The sequence below is a fragment of the Clytia hemisphaerica genome, unplaced genomic scaffold, assembly GCF_902728285.1.
Source record: "Clytia hemisphaerica strain Z4C2 unplaced genomic scaffold, Clytia hemisphaerica genome assembly, whole genome shotgun sequence".
Lineage (NCBI taxonomy): Eukaryota > Metazoa > Cnidaria > Hydrozoa > Leptothecata > Clytiidae > Clytia > Clytia hemisphaerica.
Window position 1 is genome coordinate 422,786 of NW_027103430.1, and position 26,487 is coordinate 449,272.

At 35.8% G+C, this 26,487-nt stretch overlaps 1 protein-coding gene across 1 annotated transcript; it reads right to left on the reverse strand.

The window, feature by feature from the left end:
• Nucleotides 1-263: 263 nt before the first annotated feature.
• LOC136797979 (protein MTSS 2-like) lies at nt 264-17,270 on the reverse strand. The gene is made up of 9 exons (XM_067054565.1): nt 17,069-17,270; nt 15,817-15,878; nt 15,544-15,617; nt 9,083-9,167; nt 8,326-8,417; nt 7,048-7,169; nt 6,513-6,803; nt 5,985-6,315; nt 264-2,052 (listed from the first exon to the last, which is right to left on the reverse strand). Exons 1-9 carry the CDS (start codon nt 17,117-17,119, stop codon nt 1,199-1,201), a joined length of 1,962 nt encoding a protein of 653 aa, XP_066910666.1. The 5' UTR covers nt 17,120-17,270; the 3' UTR covers nt 264-1,198.
• Nucleotides 17,271-26,487: the final 9,217 nt, after the last annotated feature.

Sequence of the window (26,487 nt, forward strand, 5' to 3'; positions counted from 1 at the left end):
AATAAAACGCAAACGGTTGCAAATTGGTAGCAAAACCTCGTAGGACTTCATGAAAGTTATGGTGACATAATTCGATAGATATCAGTCTGAGAAACTAGAAACTAGCCAAAGTCATGTGAATGCAGACCATGTAAGCGTACCGTACCGATAATTACAAATCAATAATCAAAATACCGAAGGAAGATATTCAATGATATATTATTATATATTATTATACCAAGTATTTTGGTGATTAAAGAGATTTGAAAAAAAAAAAAATTATATAAGATATTTTACAAAACTCAACAATGAAAAATAACAAGCAATCCTACCTAAATAGAAGGAAGAGAATCATTCCACGAGCAAGACAAACAAGACAGCTTAAGGAGAACAGCAACACAGCCGCCCAATTCTAACCAGCAGAATTGAACTTACGCTGCCTCGTTGTTACCGGGTGGGTGAAGGGTGAGGGCGGGGGCGGGATGAGCTCAACATGTAATCCTAACGCGTAAAGGGTGAGATTTGTTAATGAAGTTAATGAGTTGCGAAGGGCGAAAATGTATCTAAGATCCACAAAGAGTAACTAAAAACCCCCCAAAGATTGTAAAAGCTTGAAATAATAACTATGAAAAAATTGTTTAAAAAACTAAAAAAATGTGTCCACTGCATAAAACAAAACAAAATTAGTCTACAATTTTAGTTTATGGTTCTCTGCTTTTAAAATAACGTGAGTGTAGAATATATATAGATCGAAGGCTAAATATTAATACTAATTTAAAGCTATTTTAAAAACACGCTTATGTGATAAAATAAGTAACCGTTTTTAATGTGCCCGTAGCTTGGATACATCAACCATTCGAAATATCAACTCAAGATCTCTCAGTTCAACCAGACATTCGATGTGTCTGTATTTCATTATATTTGTGATATTTTCGAGTGCATTTCTAGTCCTATTGCACTTATTAATCTTTACCGTTTTGCTACCATACACCATAAAGTCACTGGCGATATAAATTTAAAAAACACTTTCTTTGAAGTGGACCTTCTCAAAATAAGTTGCTGAGGATCCCAAGAGCAGATCCTCGCTAGCCAGGAGGCTTAAAGAAAGAATTCACCTTCTTCTCCTCCACCGTCAGTTTCCATTGGAAACCAAATACTAACAACACATGTGTGTAATTTACGGACTCGGGTTAGTGATCATCGGTCAGTCCAGTTCAGTTCAAATATAAGGACCGACAGAGCCTTCCGGTTTTTTGGTGGCACTCATTCTACGAATTGTGAGGCGGCGTTTGTTGAGCTCATCTTGAAAGGAACCAGGCGTAATATCCTCCACTTCGGGCTCGTTATCTTCTGTGAACGCCTTCGGTTCCGCCCTCATCGTTTGTAATGTCATTGATCGTTTGTAAGGGCTTTTCGGTTTTGGGGTGGTGGGTGGAGGGGCGTGATTGGATGTTGAATTACGTCTCGGTAAGGGTGGTGCTGTAGCTTTGACGGGTGAGGAAGTTGGACTGAGTTTCTTTCGAAGTTCAGCGGCTGTTTGTTGATCAAAGAGATTGTAAATGGTTGGTCGGCCATTAGACGAGCCGTTTGTGTTTGAGGGAAAGGCTGTCCTTGCAATAGTGTTCATCTTGTTTTTCGGCAGATTCATTTTGTAATCCGGAAACGGGTTTTCGTTTTCCCCGAAACTGTTTGATCGTTGCTTGATACCTCCGTTCTGTTCACGTAAGCTTGACGTCAACCGCTGATTACGTCGGAAATGACTGCGATCAATTGTGGCGTATTTGCCGGCGTCATTACCGTATTTCATTGGCGTATTGAAATCCATGGGCGGGGGTAGCGGATAATTACCGACATGGTCTGGATCGGGGAAGTCGTGCTCGATTCCCTCGGATTCATTACTGCTGTTGCTATGGCAATAGTTGCTAGGTAGCGTGGTTGTTGATGAGTGGCCTGACCGAAGATGGTGCGAGTTGAGAGAGTTATGAGAACCGATCCCTGAGGAAGAGTCGGTGGTTTCAATCGATGACCAACTTGTTCGTGCTTTCAACGTTTTATGGATGGTAGATGAATGATCTAAACAGAATGCGAATTAATAAGTTTGTTCAACTAGTGCAGTTTCTTAATCCTGAGCAAGCATCAAATTCTTTTGATCGGAGTACTTTTAAAGGTGGCACTACTCAATAGCGATGTAATGCACCGAGAGGGCTAACTTCCTTCAATACTTGTGAGGGAGCGCTGTTGAAGGTTAACGAAGGTTTTAGCACTGCGGTGTCTACTTTGCGGGGGGTACCACTTTCAAAAACAATCCCATCAAAGAAGCGGAATATGCTCAATCCAGGGTTTATAAATTGAGGGAAAGAGAGAATCTGTGAGAAGGGTATGTCTAAGTGAGATTGAAAAGTTGATAAGTCAAAAGCAGGGAGGGAGGTCATTGGAAAATATTTGGGTGAGGTTCGGGTTCCATAGTGGTAGAAGTTTTTAGTCTTTGTCTGACTGTCACGTGTCTTGTCTAGTCGAATGTTTATTTTATTGAGTTAAAGTTAACGATAAGATTTAATAAGGTTACAAATTTTACAATAATTTTACAATTTATAACGAAATTTCAGTATGAAAATTCAATATTAGTGACTTCTAATAATTTATCATTGGTAAATGATAATTTCTTCCCCAGGATGAAGAAAAACACAGAAAGAAGAGATGCTCCTAGCTTTCCGAACAGACTTTAGAAGGAGACATGTTTCAGAAAAGAGGCTGGTCTTCATCAATCACAATAAAAAAAATAGATTGGTTCATTTCATAACATCTAAACCTCAAAAGCTCTTTGATTGAACAATCGTGACTATACAAATTTGATTGTGTGATTGCATGATTCAATTCTCGTGAGCTCTTTCATAAAAGATATCTCAAATTATTTCAAATATCTCAAGTCAGGGGGGTTTCACCTAAGTTTTACAACTAGCTCTCGATGTCCGAATTTCCTTTTGAAATATTGAAAGTTTCCTTTAATTGAGAATAGCGTTAGTTTAAATCATAGAGGTAATAAAAGTTAGATGGAGTACAGTATGTGGCCCCCAAAACGGCGATCAAATTTGATATTTCTCTCAAATCTAGAGGAAAAGAGATTTTACAAAAATTTTAGCTGCATGAAAACCTTTAACATCTCTACTTTATTTCCTGGAAGTTCTTTTTCAAAATTTTCAATTTCAACAATATTTTTAAATTGCTTAAAGATAGGTAGCTTTTTTCTAATGGCCCCAAAAACGGAGGTTTGAAATTTTAGCGATTTCTCGAGATATCTTTAAGATATGAATACAAAATTTTGACCATAGTTTTGAAATATGATTTAGAGGGTTTTGGGCATAAACTTATTTGATAAAATTTTTACAGTATACCCCTGGTTGTCAAAATGCAGGTTTGGGGCCCCCAAAACGGAGGTGTATGTAGTTAAAATCAAATTATTAAGCCCAGTGGTAATAGGGGGAAAAACTATGAACATATTTGTGTTTCCCCTTAAATTTACGACCCGATGGATGTAAAATTTATGATTTTTATGAAATATTTCAAGATTTTCGATATTGCAAAGTCCAAACTGAAAATTTAGAAATTTTCAAAATGACAATTTTGATTTAACAACGTCTTAATCAAGTTTTTGAAAACAAATCTCTTTTGAAAATAGTTCCATTTATGTATGGAATAAGCTGTGAAAATTTTAGAAAAAAGCTTAACTGAAACTGAAATATTAAGCTTTAAATATATTTTCTCTTATGTTTTGCAAAAAAAAATGACAGAATTTGCCGTTTTTGCTGATTCAGCGAAAAATTTTATATATAATGTTAATTTTTTGTTATAAACTATTAACTCAAGGTGATAGGAATAGAATTCCAAGATTTTTTGCTTTTTCTCATATTTAGAATTTTCGGTTTTGTCAATGCTGATTCTAGGGCTCCAAAATACTGGTTGACCTTCAAGATGCTATATCTTTTACCCAGCCTCTAAAGTCACAGATTTTTTCGCATTTTCTGAACGGCATTAGGTGTAGAAAGTTTCCTATACCCCGTTTTCATAACTTATTTTCAATATTTAAGGAGCTAGAGTGAGCTATATGCAATTTTTATCTAATTTTGGTGTTAAAATATTTCCTTTGGACGCAAATATGTTATTTTGAATCTGTCTCAAACCAGCAAAAACATGCTCATTTTTAAGTATAACCATCATTCTTTCAAAATAAACAAAAATTGTTTAATTCTGATAAATCTACAAGTCAAAATCTTCATTTTAATGAAAACCTCCGTTTTGGGGGCCGTCTCCGTTTTGGGGGCCATATACTGTAACAACTTTTCTGTAATGGCCAGAGAAGTCATAAAACTCTTTAGAAATTTCTTTCAAATCGGCCTCCTTTGATTACCAATCCTTGATAGCAAAAATCAGTCAAGATATAGATTATAAGAACTAAAGTAAAGTTATTCTGTCCAACCTCGTATTTTTAGGTAAAATGCGAATTTGTTTCGAGTAATAATTTCTTTATAGTTTTAAAAGAAGTTTTTATTTTATCGGGAAACTTTCGAGAGGTAAACTTCTTCAAATTTTGCGAATTCTTTGTTGTTTGTGGAAGGTTCTTTGCTATAAATATCTTTAGATCTAAAATAGCAGCTGCCTCAAAATTTTGATAGAATATAGTTGAAAGATTGGCATTAGTAAATATGTAAAAATTGACAAAATTTGCCGAGGATTCCCTGAGCAGCGAACATTTCAAATTCGATGTTCTGTGCTTATTCTTGCAAGGTTTTCTTATGTTTTATAAACAAAACTTTCATCACACAATGAACAAATTAAAAATGTAGCGTGATTTTATTCAAATTCTCTTCGACTCAAGTATTCCCATGAGCGAAAGCAAAATTAATGGCTTTTTCCCAAAGCAACAGTTTGCTATCAACGATACAATACAATAGAATAGTAGGAGTGGTATCTCCATCTATATCTTTATTACCTCCATGTTTAAATCTAGCATTTATTTATAACTCTTGCTTATTTGATTATTAGGTTCCCATAGTAAAAATAGTGTCTTGTCGTGTTACGTAATCTGTTCAATTTGACGATTTGATTTTTTGCTTGCGGAAACAATAGGCTAATTGCAACTCATCATTAGCCAGCGCAAAAATTAATCAATGCACTTTTGAAGGAGAGCGTAGAAGCGGGCGCTCCCGATTACGTAACCTCAGTATTGTCAGAGGAGGAAACAACTGAAAGTGTATGTATGTGTGTAGAAAGTTGTTTCCTTCCCATGTCAAAGTGTCAAATAGTACGTATGTATAATGTGCGCGTTGTGTGTTTATGTGTATGTGTTTTTTATAAGAATGTTCGTGATTGCGTGCGTGCGTGTGTGTATGAACAAATACTATTTTAAAAGCTCACGAAACAAACCAAAATGTCATGTATTAATTATTTCAAAATTGGTTTGACGAGTAAAAGAAATTATGACTTTGATTGTGCTGTAGACGGAAGGGGCTGAGAATTCCGGTGCACATTTAGGTTTGTTTTGTGAGCGAAACATTAGTAAACACAAAAAAAACAAGTTTACCTCAATTTTAAAACAAATTTTAAGCGTGTTTTTAAGCGTGATTTTACTCTAGTGTTGCATTTAAATCTTCTAAAAAACAAACATTTAATTAGACTCTGGTTAGAAATCATTAGTGTATGTGCATGAAAGTGCATTTAATTATATGATCATCGACAAAAACACAATCTACTGCATGAAGAATCTAAGACAGCGTGACAAGACATTATTCTAGGCTACGATTTTTGTAATCATACACACAGGGATGAATTTTCCAATTTTTCCCCCAGAAAAAAAGAAGGTACTAATTACCCTTGACACAAAGTAATAGCGAAGCCAAGGGCTGTTTAAGAAGCTTCGGGGATGGCAAATCAGGAAATTTATGACCCACGAACAAAAAATAAAGCAAAAAAGAGTATTTGCAGATTATGCAAACCCTTCAAAAACAAACCTCCATTAGTTATATATTCATCAATTTGTCCGAGCGAATCGTGTCGGTGGTGGTGGTGTCCGTTAGTTGGTGTTTGTAATTCTTCCAAAGTTACGGGATCGAAGACTGGCATATTATTTGCGTGGTCGAGAGAAGACGAGGATGAGAAGGAGCTTCTCGAAGAAGACCTGCTGTTGTGACCCAACCGTGGCATGTTGACAGGGACGGGGTCCGGACCTCCTTTACTATAGTTTGAAGGGAGTGTCGCACTTCTCGTTAATGAGCCTTTTGATGAGTTGCTACTGACGCTCAAAGAACGATCTTTCACGATAGGAGGACTTGATGGTGGACTCTGTTAAATGAGAGAGTAAAAAGAAATATGACGGTGATGTCCACCAGAAGTGCAAAGAAATAGGCTGTTTTTCTTAGGTAAATACAATAGTTGCAAAAATTCTGGTCGTTGGCGAATTAATTTCTGCTTTGCGAAATAGAGACGCCATAAAAAAGCACGAGTTATAATCAATATAAAACAAGAGGATTCCGTCTTACCGGTCCTGAGTTGGATTCTCGGTTCCCAGGGCGGAGATATTCGGGAACTTTGTATTCCTTAATTATATCTTTAGCAGTTTCTGGCAATTCTGTTGGTTGTTGACATTTCAACGTGGTTTCATCGACGATCGATTGAAGTTGTTCGATTTCGGAGATGAGAGTGAGCTCTTGGTCCATTACCGGTTTGTAGAACTGGAAGAATTGAGCGGCACGTTTTCGTTCTTCTACCATCACTTTCTCCAGGTAGGATCGTTCCTGATCTTCTAATGTTTTACAAATCGAGTTCGCAACCTGAAAATTCATCAAAAATTTGTTAAATATTGATTATATTGTTTCAAAGAGAGATCATTATTAAAAAAACCGTTGATACCAACCCGGGCTGTTCGTTTCAGATATTTACACTTAAAACAGGTGACCGAATAAAATTATAATAGAGTACTAAGATAGCCTGGTGACATGACATGCCCAAGAAGGGAATGGCAAACATTTAAGTTAAGACAGCTAAGAATGAGAACCAAATGTAGATACAACTCACCCTCATGGCTTCGCGGAATTGGTCGGTATATTCTTGCTTTCCAACTTTCTTCGAAGCTTTCTTCTTCAATTTTGCAACATCAGCATTTGCTTTCTTCAAATCACCCTTCACCTTTTTGTAGTCTGGAAACGAATGAAAAGAAGTGCGATTAAAGTATTAATACCTCCAATAGAGCCTTGGCCTGACACTTCTATAGCTAAAGTTTAGAAGAACTCCGGTAAAAACAGGTGTCTAATATCGCAAAAATCAGTCCCGTATACCTTTTCTAACTTTCTAAATAAAAATATACTCATAATGTGCAGAGGGGTGAACCCCCCATTTTTATTTCATCTCCCCTATATGTGTATCCCCCCTATTTTAAATTTTTTTTTGAATCTGCTTGAAAACACTATGATACTTCAGTGGATCCATAACAGAAAAACTGAAGAAATGGTGCTTGAAAGTTGCAAAAGTTAAAGAGGTGCACAATCTTAAGGCGAAGATAAAGCCTTATTGAGATAAAAGAAAGAAATCATTGGAATTATCAGATCAGCCCCAAGTTCGATTACTCAAACCGTAGCCCCCTCTCCTATCGAGGTAGCCCCAGCATTTTTTCAAAAATAGTTCCGAAAAAAGTGAAAAAAGGGTTTTAACATTCTAAGCTCATTCAGCCAGAATTTAGAAAAATTAGCCTTACAATTTAGAAGACTTGGAAAATTGGGAGCTATAAAGGGGCATGGACATGTGTCACGATGAATCAGATCAAAACAAGGATTAGTTACATAACATTTTGCAAGAGACACATAACCACGTTATGGGAAAATTGTAAAAGAGATAAAACTGTTTGTGGCTTTCAAATCAAAAGTGTGATCCATAAAAATACGGTTGTTGACCAGTGAACAGATTTATCACTAGATCACGGGGGAGAGAATCAAATTCACAAAATATAGTTGGATATGCGATCCTCTTGTCTCAGAGGTTTTATTTTTAAACCTTCCCTTTTAACGATTGAAGTACCATCTTTTGACGCTAGAAAAGATAAATTTTCCAAAAGCACGTTCGTAATCTTATTCAATCAATAGCGAGTTTATGTATTTGCGATTTTAAGGACGGTAAAGTGACTGAAGCGATTTGAAAAAACTTGCAGTTCTGACCCGCAAAATCGAAGAAGGTAAGAGTGCTGATTTACCGACGTCCTCAGTTGGTCAGGATTTAGAAAAATTTGAACCTTATCGTCTCCGTCGTAGAAAAACACGCATACATAAACTCGGTAATGATCAAGGGAGGATGGGAACTAACCTTTGGCGTGATCTTTTTCTAGCAAGCTGTTCGTTTTCTTCCATTCGTCAACAGCTTCTTGAAGAGGCGTCAAAAAGTTGTCCGCTAATACCCTGTAATGAAAATAAATGCGATAAATTTTATATTTGGGGTATGTTTTGCGGCCTTTTCTACCGTATGCACGCCAATGTCAATTTGTTTCAATTTCTTCGTTACTCAGAGTTTCTAAGAGGAAGTTATCAAAAAATCTTTGGGATACGTTTAGCCGTTTCAGTTCAATCGCACACATGCATTTGTCGATTTTTTAGCTACTTTTTCGTTACTCAGAGCTCTTAAGAGGAAAATATGTACCGGGCCGCTCAATGTATTTATTTCAAGGTCGATGGGGTTTGGGTATACTACAAACCCTCAAAAATATACTCAATAAACAGAGAGGCTCAAACGGACTTTAGAGTAGCACGTGCTTTACGAGGTGCTTATCTTAAGGGGATTTATTGTCATCAATGACTAAGCGCTATGATAAGGCTTATCAATTTTTAGAAAAACTATTTTTGTCATAATTTAAACGTCAGAAAACACTCGAAATCAAAAATAGGCTTTCTATGACTTTGAGAAAATATACTATTTTCAGAGGGGGGATTTAGTTACAGTAAGTGGGTGGCAAAAAGTTAATTCGTGGCGGTGTGCTACACACAAAGGTGAGAAACAGGCGGTACTCCCTCACGACAGGAAGTCCACCCTGAAGATTTCAAGAGTCTCAAATCATCTTTTAACTCACCCGACATACGCCTTGAGTTTATATTCAATTTGCTTGTGACGAAAAACGATTTTGCCAAAGGAAATGCCGATGTCCCGAGTGCTTCCTAAAAATATAGATTTAAATGAAAAGATTAGGGTTGAAAGCGAAACGCAGGTAAACTCGATTTAGAAAGTAAAGCCAAATCCAATAACATTCTGACAAGACGCAGATTCTTCAAAAGTTTAATGAAATAAAAGTTGGCGGAAAGGTTGTTTCGGTCCACTGTATAAAATACTATAGTACTAATTGATTTTAAAACTCACTTGGAAATTTAAAATCTACTCTGTGAAAATTTAAACTTACTGTGCACTACTAATTGATTAATAAAGTTAGCAAAGCGAGGCGATACAATGAAACGCACAAACTTTAAAAAAAAAATTTGTCACAAACTTGTCTGACATGCTAGGTGAATAAATTTTAAAGAAAGTGGAGGTATGGTAGATTGTGTGATTGACATTATCATATTACCCCGTTACAATTATCATACAACACCTATATTACACTGTATTATACGGAATATAAAAGACTTCAGTCTACTAATTTGGCCATTTTTGACACCACTACCCCGTTATTCCGATCATTCTGACTGGAGTTTTGTTAACCTCAGAGCGGTAAGATCATTGAAGGTTAAGACGTTTAAATCGTTCAAGTGAATACTTGCAATGTATGCTTACTTCTCCAAGGGGACGGTTGGTCAGGTCACTCTTAAATCTTTTTTTTCAGGAACTTTAATTCAAAATACATAGCAGCAATCATTTGCCGAAATTCTTGTTCGTCAGGATAAGTCACTGTTAGAACAGTAACTGGATCGGAACGGCTTTGAAATGAAAACATCGTGAGGATCTATTTGAAGTCTTGTTTCAACACTGTTCTACACTTTGTCACGCTAGGATTGATGGAAGTTGACTGTTTATGTTAATCTCGAAATAGCTCACGAACGAATGAAAGCAAGCGAGCCGGCGAAAGGACGGAGTTCGTAACATAACGGACCTGTGTCTTCCAAAGATAACAAACTAAGGGATTTCGTTTATTTTTCAACAACATGATAATGAAATAACAAGAGGATTCATTGATGGAGGGGATATTCTCTCTACAACTTCATAGTAAATTGATGTTGAGAGAAAATATTTGTGACATAGAATCTTAAAGCGCTCGTGAAGCCTTCAATGATTTCTATACACGATATAATATGACATAATTATCTTAAGCGCTTGTAAAGCTGTCAATGATTTATACTAAAACTATTTAAGCATCAAAACAATTTTAAGCGACACAGTACAAGGTTATTTCAAGCAGAAACAAATTTGGCTTCAAACCCCCCCCCCTCCTCAATGTCCCTCGTTAGGGCTTTTGCAACATTAAGACATTGTGAAAAGTTAATCGACTCTTACGACAGACTTTCCCAAAAACTGAAATATGATGAAAAAAGAGGCATATGTTTTGAAAACTATCTATCACTCATTGCTCGAGTTTCTTCCACTGAAAAGCCTCTCAAATCATGAGAGAGCATGTTAATTGTTATGATCTTGTTGTCATCTATACATCCATGTCTGCCTGCCACTAAAGCAGTAATGAAACTTTCAACCTATGTGCAAATTTCCTGATCAAATTGTTTGTTAATTCACTTCTGTGTACGAAATTCATCGAGACTTTAGTAAAACAAATCATGTTTTAGAAATGGTTCTGTTGTTTAAAATATATAGCAATGAAAGATAGCTCGAGAAATTAGTGTTATAAAACTTTAGAGTGACTTTTCAGACGGCTAAAAGTTCAGTAACGTGTTTCAAACCCCCGTGACTGTTGAAAAAGATTTGGCATACCATGAAAGAGCTTAAAGGTTGTTTTTTACCTTCGACAACGAAAATAGGACGAATTAAGAAAGCACTCTACGGGAACAGGAACGTTTATAGAGAATCATTTCAAATGCAAAGCTTCCTTAACGCTTTAAGCGCAAATAAAAAGAACCGGCGAGAGAGTTAACCGTCTCAAAGTAATTAATCAATGTCCACTACAGATTAAATGTCTAAGAACACTCCAAGCTTCTCGACAACCTTTCAAAAAATCTCGAGGATCCAAAAGCATTTACTGTCTTCATCAGATTGCTTATAAACAACGCCTCATCATGATGCTTGACAACATAAGGGCCCTCAAATGTTCGAAGGTTGGGGCTACTGTCAAGGATGGAGTAATGACTGACACATTTGAAACATTTGCATTTATACACTCGTTTGCAAAAACATTTTTGAAGATGCCTAATGAAAGTAAGAGCTGAAATCATAGTAAGAAAGTAAACTTATGAAATTTGTTAATTAAGTTTCCATATGCTAGCACATGTTGCTTACAAAAAAAAACTCGTCGAGGAAATTTTCGACGGACTTCAATAGGTCGTTGACTTTTCGTCTCTAATTAATATCATTAAAAAAAGCGATAATAGCTTTTTTAATGAATTAGAAAAGCCATTAAGGGGTTTCCTTAATACACTAATTAGCTCATATCAATGAATGACTGATTATAGAAAGATTGGGATTGATGATCTATATTAAATCTACTGGGTGCTAAACAGTAGTTGTAGGATCATCTCTATCCATCACCACGTGAAGAAAACCTCCGTCAAAAATCACCAAAACAAAAACAAAGCGAGGCCCTGGAAACTGGCCAATTGGTTTTTCCTGTCTGGCAATCAAAGCGAGCGAGCGGGCGAAGAGACAACGCTTTTTCGTCACTTCCTCAAAACAAAGTCATTAGTAGAAGAGAAGAAGGCAATTAACAGCCAGTTACCCAATGACGTCATAGTGAATGACTGGCAACTTTCCGAGTGGGAAACACTGGATTGCCTCATTATCTCCAGGGTGTCGCGTGTTGTGTATTTCTATCTGACATGCTCTTGTTGCCAATAGATTTTGATAGATTGTTTCAATATGACCTTGAATATCAAAAGTTTGTCGTACTCAGGTTAAAAATGTTCTGAAAGCGACAAAGCTTTTTTATTTCAAATGAAAAAAGTTGGATGCCCTGATAGTACTTTTTATCATGAAGTTTAAATTTCCAGGGGATGTTTGATAGATTTTCTCTAAAGGTTAAACTTCGCTTGACGAGGTTGTATCAACATTTGTATCCAATCTATTTATCTGCAGTAAATTCTGCGGTTTTTATGATTGAAAAGCAGAGAAAGCTTTCCATACACATTAAACAATAAACCACAAAAACAAACAAAAACTTCTAATCCCTGAGAAAATGTTCCATCGTCGAATAACACTCAACTGTAGAAACAACAGACTTGAGAGAACAATTTCGACCACAAAAACATTTTCAAGTTATATGACAAATAAATAATGCAAGAAAAATTCCAAACATTACATTCCAATATTCCACCTCCAAATTTTGGGATTGGCAAGCCGCTGCTTTTAAACGGCGAATGGGACCACGTCAAAAAGTTTTATTCAAGGGAAGTGCAAAAAGTTCGTTTACATGTGAAACGGTCATTCCAAAGGAAGGGGTAACGTTACTTCACGCTCTTTCTTGTTTGGATACCACCAGCAAGGGTCTAGGAGCGCTGCGACCCATGCACCTATAGAGGTGGTTTAATCGGAAATGGACTCCAATCTCCAAGTGGGGTTGACAATTTCTCGGAAGGCTTAAAATGGTGAAAGGAATTTCAGAGAAATGATAAATCAAAATACATGAACATAATCCAAGATGGGAGGGTAGAGAGTGTAATGCAATGCTTATTCAGCTAGACCAATAAGATTAGAGGCGTCCATTAAAGCCTTGTTTACACTTAATGTTAATCTCTAAACAAGATCTCTCGATTGGAAAAAGTGCGAAATTGGTTATATAATATTTTATAGATTCTCATTCAAAGGGATCTTTTATTTCTTATTTTGAGGTGCTAAAATTTCCCTCGCAAAAGATTTTATTCGACTAATTTTTTGTTAACAAAACTTGGTTTTTAGGATGTCTTTTTCAAGTTTTCCTTTTTATGGAACAAAAACGAAGAAATGTAATTGAAAGTGAAGAAAAGGAATAAATATAGGAAGAAGAGAGAAAAGAATGAAGAAGGAAAAAATATCCCAAAACAGCTGGAATCATAAATCTATATGACTCAAAAAGTTCTCCAAAGAGTTTGAAGGGTCGAGAGGTCTGTAGGAGCACTTTGCTGAACGTGTGACGTCAAAACTCGTTTAAAATTCCCCTCTTCACATAAAGGACCAAGCTAAGATATATTTTCACCGGTTTTAGTGTTTCTCTAAAACAGTCAACTACCACAGGGTGCTATTGCGACTTGTTCTTTTTCAAGATTTATAGGGAAGAAATTCGATTTGAGAAATGAAAACAACACAACTGTGTGTGAGAGAAGCCCTTGATAAAATTAATTTTGAGACCAATGGACCAATACATTTCAAAAATTGATTTCATCAAATTCATACAAGATAAATAATAAGCTAAATATCATTACTTGCACGGAGAGTTCTGATAAGCTGGTTTAATTATGCTAACCCAGAAATAATAATATCTTCCAAAGAAAAACTTAATAGCTTGTTTCTCAAATAAAAATGTCTAAACCTTATTGATGAGGGGTTCAGCTTAAAAGTAAGCTTAGCAAAGCTCAAAAGATATGAAAACAAGATGGAAAAAATCATCAAAAAGTTGATGAAAAAAGTAGAAAAAGAAAAAAAATAATGTTGAAAAATAATAAATTTCATACAATTTGACGTCAGAGGAAAGTTTATAGGGGTCACCAAGTGACAAGTAAGAAAGAAAATCGCTCACTTCATAATTTTCTTAACTTTCAAAACAGATTCAGTAGTAAAAATACACAATAGAGGAAAGTTTTAAAACAGCAAGTTTCTAGCACTGGAAATTGAAAAGTAAATAAAGCACATCATGTATTTTTCCTTTGACGTGACAGACTGTGTTTAAAAGGTTACATCGAAAAACATGGCAAGTCAAACTGTTAATACCTTCCTTTACAGAACATGCTGTCATCTATGATTTAAAAATCTAAAGGAGTGACAAAAAACACTGATAAACTCATGTCACAGTTTTCTACTATTTGATTCCTTTAAATGTCTCAATGGAGCTGCTTCCCAGTAGTATTTTGAAAACTGAGATAAAATGACGTAAAATGATGGCATAGTGGAGACTATAGTCTAAGCCTTGTTTTAACATGGAAAGCTTAACATGAAAAAAAACATACAGTTCCATTAAGACAAGAGATGAAATAGATTAACTCTTACTCACTATACATATTCACTTTAAGGATTTTAAAGCACGCACGAACAAAAGTACGTACAAAAATAAACATTTTTTACAAGTCAAATACGAAAAGTTTGTTGGGTCAAATTTTGACTAAAATGTCATTATTATTTTCCTGTGAAAGATATCATATAGGCGAGAAGACCAGTCACACCAAACAAAACTTTGAATCGTAAAAATGGTTTTCAGCCTTTGAAAGGTCAATAACCCTTAATAGTAAACAAATTTTTCAGATTAAAAAAATATTAGTAGAGATACTAGTTTTTACAGGTTAATTTTGTTCTAAAATTATCACAATTTGAACAGAATTGAATGATTTTTTTTTCTTTCTGACAGATAAGAAAATGATCTTTAAATTGATGAGAGTATTTAGCAATAATTGAGCTGGGATTAAAATGACAAAATGTACTAATGAAATTGGTTGTTAGTTTATGCAAAGAGAAAAACACTGAGACTTTTGTAAAAGTGTAATGAAGATAGGTCTGAAATCGTTGAAGATTGCTCTAAAAATTGCAAATCATTCAAGTTTCAAGTCAGAACAAAACAAATTGAAATGAGATCCTGGAAACACAAACAAAACACAACAACAACAAAAAGAGTGTAAAATCTTCATGAAACATTATTTCTGGTTGTCAAGAAACCTTTTAATGGGATGGTAATTATGTTTTTAGAACACAGGGAAGCAACAAATTATATAAGGCGTACAAACGGAAACTTGATACAAAAGAAAAATCTACTTCAAATTTAAATGGATCATAGACAAAACATGCACAGTTACTTCATAAGCAGACAGAAATGTCAAATAACTTTTACAAATAATGAAATTTGAATCCAAAGGCAACAAAATACAACATAGTAGTAAGCTCAGTGATAGCTTTTAAACTTCAAATTGTGCTACGTTCTCATCCATTAAACCAAAGAAAGCGGATTTTATATATCACTATATTCAAAAAAAGGACAAGGGAACAAGGAAAACTGCCACAATCTGCCACAATTGTGTGGTGTTATAATTTTGTTCCAAAATTTTACTATTTTAACTTGACTGAAACAAGATTCAAAAGTAATTAATCCTGACAGATCCGGAAAGTAAATTAGAAAACACTGACAAATTAATAAAATACTGTGTAGCACAATAAGAGCAATAAGGACTGAGAATATAATAAACAAATACAAAAAAAAGATACCTTTAGAATTATTTGTGGCATCTGCAACTTTTTGGAAAGATTCCAAGAATGCATCAGCGGTTATGGCTGTTTGCCTGAAAAATGATGAGGAGAAGTTATATAATCAAAATGTGGTTTCATTAAACCTTTTTTTTATTAAAAACTCTTTCCTTGACATTCATTTTACAATTAACTCTTTTTTATAATCATTATAATCAACTAATGTGAGATTTCTGTAATTTTTATACCATAGTTCGGAACACAAAAGTACAGAAGACTGGAATGATAACTTACTTAATTGCGCCATAAAATTTTGATGCTTTCACATAAAGGTCTTCCCATAAGGGACCCATGTTCTAAATAAGAGAATAAAAAATTATTTTTTTCAAAGACATTAAAATTATACCTTTATACTGATTTCTGTAGAGATTTTCATGTTTTTGGGTGTCTAGCAGGTGCATTCATTTCTGTAAAATATCACTTTATCAAAGATCTTTAAAATTGTTAAACCATTTTATAAAAAAATACTTTCATTCTCCTAAGGGGTTAAGAAAACAATTCCCTGGCTTATCAGTTTTTGATAAATAAAAAATATGCTGAAACCCATATATATAAGAAAATTCAACCAAGACTCTTTATATTTTTCTGGGCCAACTTGAGATGACCATTTTTGAGGAACATTTTGAAACTTTCATATCTTTTATCAGTAAAACATATTTTCATTATTTCTATTGAAACAATTTATCTAAAATATACTGTAGACCGCAAATAAACATTTCCTCCAAAAACTTTCTCATTGCCATTTCTTGGTCTTGGTAGGTAAAAAAATAATATTGTGTAGGTTGTCCTTCAAAATAAGTTCAAGGATATATTGAAAAGGCCTTAGTTTGTATTTGTACACAGCTTGAAAACTGTTTTTGACTACCAATAAAATTATGGCAAGGTGCCAAAAGTACACCAAAAAAGATTATTCAGGAATTGTCGTAGAGAATCTTGGGTAACTATAATGCTCGATTTTCAAATCAAGCACTAACTCTTCAATTTACTAAGAAAGGTACACTACGGTGTGTTTGAATAATGATTACTGCATTAAAAACATGCATGCCTAATTTATTGTTTTTTTAGCATAAAACATTAATCTTCGCAGAAATAAACAAATAAACAAAGAGGAATGAAATCATGGGTGGACAAACGATCTGATCTGGGCCGGGCTTGTTGATGGCAAAGTTTACTATTCTTTATGAAATTTAACGTTCTTTTTTGCTGTTTATAGCAAATGTAGGAATCACAACGCTGAAGCCCTCCTAAATTCACGCAGAAAGAATCACAACGCCATTCATTCAATCATTACAAATTGATACTTGCTGTTTATTTGAGGGAGCCGGAAAAGCCAGCATGAAACTATACACTATTTCTAGTAACATAATGTTTCTTATTAAGATTTAAAGTGATGCAGAAGCTGCCTAAAATGTGATACTTATAGGAATTTTACTCGAGAAGAACTACTAAAATTTTCAAAAAACAAAAAGTCTTTACACAAACAAACCTTCATATCTCCAATGATATTGTTGAAAAGCGTTTCTTCAGAGTCACCCATCTTGTAAATTGTTCAAAAAGTTTAATACTATTCTATTTCATAACGTGAGAAAAACAATTTTTGTACAATTTCTATAATTTTATAGCGATTTCAAGGTTTACTCTCTGTAAAAAACTCTGCCAACTCTCTCTCTACCACATTATCAAAATGTAAATATTGAAACACAACTCGGGTTTTTTTCTAATTCAGGGGGTGACGACTGCAAATGTGGTTGATTCATACTTTTTTAGGGGGTAAATTATCATTTAGTTTATGCAATTTTTAGGAAAGACTGACTGAGATTTAGTATTATTTTTTGAAACAATTTATATTTCGAAGTATTAATTTAGTTTTAAAAGTACCCATAAGACTCAAAAATGTAATAATGACTAGTTTCTATAATGAATAATATTCCTATCAAAACCCCCTAATCATAGTATTCCGTGCAACATTCACCAGACCCGAAGAAAATTATGTTCTCTTTGAGCTTGCCGTCTTCAAAATGACGTCACTGATTGTTTCATAATCAGTCTGCGTTTTTGACGTTACTATTTTTCAAAAATGTAAACAAAAAAGTTCTTTCGTTTTCTCAAAAATTGCACGGAAACAAAATTGCGATGAAAAGAGACGAAATCCGACTATATCTTTATCGTGATCGTACTAGTCTGTACCAGGGCTTACAAGGGCAACGGAAACAACGGGTGATAACTTTAAGATTGAAAAGTAATTAAAAAGTGAGCTAAAGTACAAAAAGTACGCTTTTTCAGGGCACCGCAATAGACACCACCCACGGAGCATTTTCAACTTGTCGATTGATCACTTTAAAAAATTAAAGCAGAAAAAAAAAGCAGCATCGTAATATGGAGAGGTAGACAGAGATGTGACTGGTGATTTGGTGATTTGGTCAATAAACCTGCCTAGCTTGAAGGTCTTCTGATGGTGCTTAGAGAAAATTTTTATAAGGTCGCCCAATTTTTCGACTGATATTTTTTTCAGATTTACATGAATACATGAATACTGAGTGCAAAGGTTTTTGGTCAAAGCGCTTAGCAACTCAAAGACATATTGAGACCTCAAAAAATAAACGAGTATTGAAAATCAAGTTAATATCTATTCATGATGTAACTAAATAAACATAGGATTATTTGACCCAATTTGACCTGTATTATGAAAATTTTTTCAATCATAGGAAGCCAAGATATGGATATTTTTGAGCCTATTTATAAAACTTGCAATAATCAAGAGATATCCTTTCTCTTTCCTGAAATCATGTTCTATTGTTCAATATTTTAACGAATCTTCAATATTTAAAGCCTTCAGGAACGTTATCCCATTCAAGAAGGCAACATTTTCGAAATCCATGTCGCGGATTTCCGTAAGAAAGTGAATTTTATCAGCAACCACAGTCAGCCTGATGAATTTTTAAACTTAAGCTTTTTTCCTGGTTCGTATTGCATTGAAAAATAAATATGTATTAATGAATGGACGCATCGGGATTGTTTCGGTTTAAAGTGCTAACAAAACCTGATCCAAAGTTTTAAAATTGACCCTTTTAGGTTAAGAGTCCATTTTTCTGATTTATGACGTTTGTACCACCCTTAGAGAGACTACTTCCTCAAAATTTCTACCAAAATTTTAGTCCAAATTTCAAGAATTTATGAACCTTTGAGGGAGTTGATTTTTTATTTTCGTAATTTTGGAACCCTACCGAGACTCAATTTTCTTTTTAAATTCAAATGGTTTTTGTACCCACCCCTTTGAGTGATTTTCGAGGGTGTGAAAAATGGATCCTTATGGCTCACACATACCCGGCACCCATTTTGCCTAAGTACCTGCCCCCAGTTAAAAAACGCATTTATATAACAGCAATTTGGGAGACAGAAAAGTTTTAGCACTTTCAGACATGACTTAGGAAGGATTTACTACCCTTCATGTCTGAAAATGTATTTTAACGTAAAAGTCCTACTCTGGTCACTGATTTGAACAGAATTTTTTCGTTTACATTTACTAGTTGCTGGCTGTAGCAGTGCCAAGAGCAAGGCCTTAAAGTCTGGAGCTGTCTATTGTGTTGTGTTCTCCTACAGTTAACAATGCCTTATAAACCTACCAAAATTTCCTTTACTCGAACAAATTTGTGTTACTTGTGCGTGTTTGATTTATTGACACTTTACTGTATAGCCTATATACGCAACCAGACTTTTTTTCGTGTTCAAGATAGAAAAGTAAAAGAACCTTTGGAAAAATTAAGGGAAAAATAACAAATTCAATCGTGATTGACTTTTGTTAATCTTGGTATCATATATGGTAAAATATGTTCGAGGACGTGGACCAATCAGAGGGAGTACATAGCCTTGGTGCTGGATCAGTGCAGAAAATGTGTACTAACTTTTATGGGAATCGAGTTTGTACCATGGTACAAAGTAAAGTTGAAATCTGTTTTCAATTAACTTTCAATATATGTAGACCATTCCTAAGTTAGCTGGAAACCCTGTACAACCATCCTGATATTTGACGGGAAAGCAAAGTACCATATAAATTTTTTCAAAAAATTAGAAGACCCCAGTACCCTGCAAAAATAAACTAAATTTCTATTTCCCTTGAAAAATTTGAAAAAATTACATGACTTTCCCAAACTGCAGCACCAGGTCCTGATGGTTTTCCTGCAATCTTCCTAAAGAAATGCAAAGAAGAACTTTCCATTCCTTATTGTATCCTTTGGAGACAAAGCCTGGACAAGGGAATCGTCCCAGATGAACTTAAAAGATGCACAATCGCAATCTACAAAGAAAGTAGCAGATCACTCACAGCTAATTATAGACCGGTAGCGTTTTAACATTCCATGTCATCAAGATATTTGAAAAGTACTCAGAGCACATAAAAGTAAAGTATACATGGATGAGAATAATCTCTTCAACCCCAATCAACATGGATTCAGAAGCGGGCGTTCATGTTTGAGTCAGCTATGAAGGTAACAATATGATCTGATATCAATTATACTGGACGAAGATGCTAATGCGGATGTTGTGTACCTAGATTTTTCGAAGGCTTTTGACAAAGTAGACCATGCAATTGTCCAACGAAAAATAAAGCAACTAGGAATGGATGGGAAATTACTACAATGGCTAAAATCCTTCCTAACAGAGAGAAAGCAATCAGTGTTAGTGAATGGCGTCACTTCTGAATCACAGCATGTCATTTCTAGGAGTCCCTCAAGGTAGTGTTATGGGGTCTCTGATTTTCCTCGTATTGTACTTGTACTTGATGCATCCGTTAGGTGAAGTATACAAAGTCTTTTCTCCATTTTTCACGATCGGACATGGCTGTAACGAGGTCTTTCCCACTGAGTCCAGTGTCATCTTCAAGGATTTGTCGCAGGGTGATGTTCGGTCTACCAACATGTCGATCTTCTTCGGGGGTCCAGGTGAGCAATTTTCCAGCAGGTTCGTTATGTCTTGAAACATGACCGGCTAATGCTAAGCGCCGGCGACGGACAACATTTGAAATGCGGGGTAATTTACCGTAGATTTCAGCAATAGTTGGGTGATTCTTCCAAGAAATATTGTATATAAGACTGACCGCAGCATTCTTGTATAGATGCCGTCAAGGCGTTTTGATCGGGAGATGTTTTAAGTCCAAGATTCCGAGCCATATAGTAGTATAGATTCTACATAGGCTTTGAATACTTTGGTTTTGGTAGATTTAGAAATGTTCGATTTCCATACTTTGCGAAGGGAATGAAGTGCATTCCAGGCTTGGGCTATTCTAACATTCATATCGTGATCTGTCTCAGTGTAACTACCAAGATATAGAAAATCATCAACTCGTTCGATCTCAGAGCCATCTAAAGAATACAGTTTATCATTGTTAGTGCGGTTGATATGGATAAATTTCGTTTTTCTGGCATTCAAGAATAAACCTACATTTTGACATGCCTCCTCCACAGCACGAAGAAGAGATTGAGCAGTTTGAATATGATTTTCCAGTAGAGCAATATCGTCTGCGTAATCTAGATCAGCCAGTCGTTCAGGGGGATGTCTCCTACTTCGACGACGTTTTAGAGTGAGACCATGGTCACTGGTGATTGAAGATTGAAGAGCGTAGTCCAGAACGATTATAAAGAGAAAAGGTGCTAAAGGGTCTCCTTGAAGAGCGCCAGTACTGATTACAAAAGGATTAGTTTGTCCTTCTGGGGTTGTAACCGTGGCAGAAGTATCTCGGTACATTACTTTAATGGCATTGACTACAGTTTCAGGAATACCATAGGCTTGGAGAATTTGGAACATACGGTCACGATTGATAGAGTCAAATGCTTTACGAAAATCTATGAACGAAATAACTGCCTCTTTTTTGTGATTTTTAAGTTCTTCTACGATCCTACGTAAAGCAAGCACATGGGCCGAGGTATATATCGACCTTCAGCGAATCCATTTTGATTTAGGTGTAAAAGCTTGTCGACAACAGAACGAATGCGATTCAGTATAAAACGATTATATACTTTAGAGGCAATTTGCGAGAGGGCGATACCACGGTAATTATCAGGTTTTGTAAGATCACCTTTCTTTGGTATTGGAATAAGAATCGAAATTACCCACTCATCAGAGCGATCCCCAAGAAAAGTTTCGATACAGAATTTGAGGAGGATGTGGCAAACATTCTTCAAATTCCAGAATTCAGGAGGGAGTCCATCTAAACCTGGCGCTTTTCCATTTTTCATTTGATCAATAGCAGAATCAAGTTCGTCTTTTGTTATAATTCCAGATGGGATTTCTAAAGATTCATCGTAAACTTTTGTAATTGGAGGGAGATTGTTTAGATCGAGAGGATCAGCATTGAGAAGATTTTTGAAGTGATTTTCCCAAGACTTGAGACAATCAGTGCCTTCAATAAAAACAACACTACGGGACTTCTTTCCAGAAAGCTTTTTGACCAGGTCCCATGCGTTTTTTATTGCTGATGAAGAAGAGGTTTCAAAGGAGTCCAAGATACTGTTGATGCGCCTGTCCTCGACACGATCGTAGGTATTTCGAAGATTTGATTGGGCTGTGCGAATATTTGACTTTGATGATCTGAGTGTGGCTTTTCGAGCAACCACAACATCAGGTGCGTCAATAGAGTTGGAGGGAAGTTTCCGTTCACGTTTAGGATATAGGTTTGATCCAACTTTGTTGGCAATTGAAACGAAAGTGATGTAATTTTGATTGATATTGGGAAGGTGAGTAAACTGAGAAACGATTTCATTGTCGATGCGTTTTGACAGAGTTTTATCGAATGTAAGGGATTGCCAGAATAATTTCTTTGAGGTTGACGGAGAAGGGCGACGAACACTGAGTTTTACTCTTGCGGTTACAATCCTGTGGTCACTGCCAATTGGGTTTGAGCTTGAAAAGGCCTGGAAGTCGTGGATGCTGTTTTGTCATCTTTTGCGATACAGAACAAAATCAATTTGAGAGAGAAAACCATTTGGCGACCGGTGGGTCCAAAGTTTAGGAAGTGGTTTCTGAAAGACTGTATTACCCGCAATGAGATTAAATTGATGTAAGAAGTCGGTCAGGCAGGTCATCGAGTGGCTTAATTTATCATAAAATTCCATAACTCTATCCTCTGGAAGATTATTGTGGGGAGAATAACACGAGTAAACCATAGTTTTAGGGTTGCCTTTGAATGTGGCACATACGATTTTTTCATCAACTTTTTTGATAGATAAGAGAAGAGGGAGGATTTTTGAGATGATTGCAATTCCTACACTGTGGATGGCTGCACCAATGTCATTACGTATGGCTGAAGCTGTGAACAGGGTAGACCATGGATTTATCATAGAACTCTGGATAAACATCAAATAAAACGGTGGAGAGCAAACCATTGTCTTTCCATTGTTTTAGAAAACAATCGAGGATCTAGCTTTGTCCGCAAAGGACAACTGTCATAGCGGCTCGAAGGTCTCTGATTTTGAAAAAGGATTAATAATCCCATTTCTAAAAAGTCCTGTAACTTCTTGTTTTTGCATATTTACTGGATGAAACTTTGAAAATGAAAGCAAGAAAGCTTAACGAATACATTTATGAAATCAAATGTGACAAAAACATCATCAAACAAGAAAAATAGAGTAAAAAGCCTAGAATGACGTAGACTAGTAAACTAGTCGTTGAAAACAGACCCATTATACAAAAAATCAAGCTCCAAATAGAAGTTGCGTCTCTTTTCTGAATTTCAACGACTAGAAGCTACTTCCTTCAAAAAACGTTGTTTAATTTTACAACTTTTTTTAGGTTTTTGAGAATCCATCCAACTTTTTTGACTAAATAATATTTCATAGTAACATTGAACTTGGGGACATATAAATAAATGAGCATTTCTAAAAACGCAATAAACAGAAAGAAAAATAAATGCAATCCCGCACGGGTCAGACATACAGAAATCTGTATGTCTCTCCTTACGATTTTAGGTGAAGAAAAAAAGGCGTTGGAAGTAGCTTCTAGTCGGTTATTTTTCTTTTCTCTCACGCGCGCTGAATATTTAATTAGTGTTTACATTATTTGATTGACAGTTTTATTATAAGGTTATAAGTAATAACCGACTAGTTTACTAGTCTAAGAATGACGCTGAAAATAAGGTTGGCAATAACTTTCCAATTTTTTTCCTGGGAAGAGCTAGGATTGACATATGTTAGACTGGAGTATCTTGGCTTCATAGTGATATGAAAATCTTTTGGAGGCACGCGGTGGCACGGTGGTTTTGGCGAGGTGGAAGTTTGAAATTTTCTGGTGTCAACATTCAATTTCTTATACATAACATGTTTGTCGCATCTTTCTCATAGCTTGAAACGTCATAACGACATATTATTTATTTATAGAAGTGTATTTCTCAGGTCTATTGACCTCTATGAAACAATCTTACATCTTTACAATTTATAGATCTTATCATTCCATTCGTTTGTCAATTCTGTTTTACAGTTAGGCACCTTGGTATCTAACCCACTCTTCTTACAATCATGTTGTTTCCGTCGTAAATTTCTTTAAATAGAGTTTAGTCCTAGGACTACCTCTCACTTTCCATATATGACTCTTGTCTTCTTCTTTCGATGTTTTTTCTTTGGCTTTTCGATGCCATTGTTTTATTATCTCGCGTTCTTTCCTTGAAAAATCGTCTGATACTCTAAAATCATCGTCTTTATTTAGTTTGTGGGCTGATGCAAGTATTCTAATCCTTTCTTCTTCACTCTTGAGAATAACTTTTAATGGTCTCCATCGTTCATTTGTATACATTTCATCTTTACGAGCACCTATGCGTTCTACCTTTATTATCGTCACATCGAAACCCATTTGTTGTTTCAGTGTTCTTTCTATAAAATCTTTGTCACCAACTCGTTGCTCTTCTTCGTTTTCGTGCTTGTTTTCACCTAAATCATGCACCATGATGTTGCACTTGGTTGATTTGAGCCAACGCTCCTCTTCGTTCACTGATCTGATGAAACTTTTTATGGTCACCTCTTGTTTTTGTAGATCTTCTTTGGTGACTTCTGCATATGATTGTTTTTTTGTTTCTGTGCTGTTGAGCTGTGTTTCAGATCGTTTGTTGTTCTGTTCTTTGTTGACGTCTTTTTTATTCATTAGCTTCTCGACTTTTCTTTCTAGAGAGGTTATTCTCTCGTTGAAACCTAATTTCAATCCATGATGATGTTCATCTTTATCTGCTTCCTTCGTTGTAATGTTACTGCGAGCTTTTTGTCTGCTTGTTTTAATCCTCTCAAGTAAGAGTGGTGTTATTGTAACACAATTTCCACATTCGAAGCGCCGGCTTTTATATTGCAGACAAAGCTGAATCTGATAGGCCGGGAGCTCAGAGCAAGCATAATGGACAAGTCTATCACATCTTCTACATTGTAAGGTGTCGTTATCTGCTACGATGGTGTTTGTTAAACAGTTATTTGGTGTGCAATATCCATAATTTTGTTGAATTTCCTTGTTAGAATGTTCGTTGATTTCCGCCATATTGTTGCATTTTCAGGATCGTGGCAGCACAGGACAGTGGCAGCACATTATTAGCAGTTAATTTGATCCATTTGAATCTCTTGAGATATCTTTAAGTCTCATTTGGGAATTGTATAGCTGTGTTTTGATGAAAAAAGCAATAAAAAATTTTACGAAACAATGATTAGTGAATGGTGGAGGGTGAACAATAATATCATTACTGCGGACAAGGCTAAAACATGAGAAATCGATGAAAAACCAGCTCGTTGTGTATCCAGAGTTCTATGATAAATCCATGGGTGGACCAACCAAGGTCACGAGCAACAATGTCTGGGTCTGAATCTTTATGGACAAAACGGTGTTCTTGAATGCAGCAGATATCAATGGACTTATCATGAAGTAGTTTATTGAGTTCGGTTATAGCTGAATCATTTTGGAGGGTTCTACAGTTGAGTGTTGCAATTTTGAAAATGCGACGGGGTTTGGAGAGACCAACTTTCGATTTGCGACGATCGAAGCTCTTCCGCCTGTCAGGGTTTAGGATTTGCTTGTCATTGGTTGAATGTACAACAGTGTCGGACCGATGGGTTGGACGAATGTCAAGGGCTTTAACCTTGGAGCTGTTTGTGGACTTATGCATACTTTTTCATATAGCTAGGTATTAGGATAACACGGTTCGCCACACCTGTGAATCCTTTACGGTTCCCTACTATCTTGGGCGATGTACCTTCCCGTTGTCATTGTATGATCGTCCGCGAAGCTACCCTGTTCTCAGTACTGAGTCATCGGTTTGTTGAAGATCACCACTGGAACTACGGACTAACCGTAAAAAATAGTCGGGTTATTTTATCGAGGTTTTCCTTCCTCTAGATTGGCTGTGTTTCATTCCAAACAGGGGTACCACGTGAAGGCAACTGGCTCCCGCCATACACAGCAGTCTGAGGAGGTGAGTGGCTATGTGGTACGCGTCAACCTCCCCTGCTTACTTTCACTCCGATAGCACCACCCCTGGCTCCCGAAGTACAGGTTGAACTGATGCTACCGAAGCTTTTCGGCCCACTCCCTCGTATTATTTGGGGGTATTGACAAGGAAGTGGTGCACAGCTTTGTTAAGTTTTTCGCTGATGACATTCGTGCTACAAAGGAAGTCAAAACTCTTGAAGATGTTGTTCTACTTCAAAACGATCTTGAAAGAATATACAAATGGACGGATGACAATAATATGAAGCTAAATGATGTAAAATTTGAACTTTTGCGCTATGGAAAGAACCAAGAGATCAAAACTCAAACAAGCTGTATATCACCGTCTGGAGTTGCGCGATTGAAAACAAAAATGTTCTTAAAGACCTTGGAATCCTGATGGACAGCAATTGCACATTTCAGGAGCAAATTACTGCAGTAATTGAAAAGGCTAAAAACTTA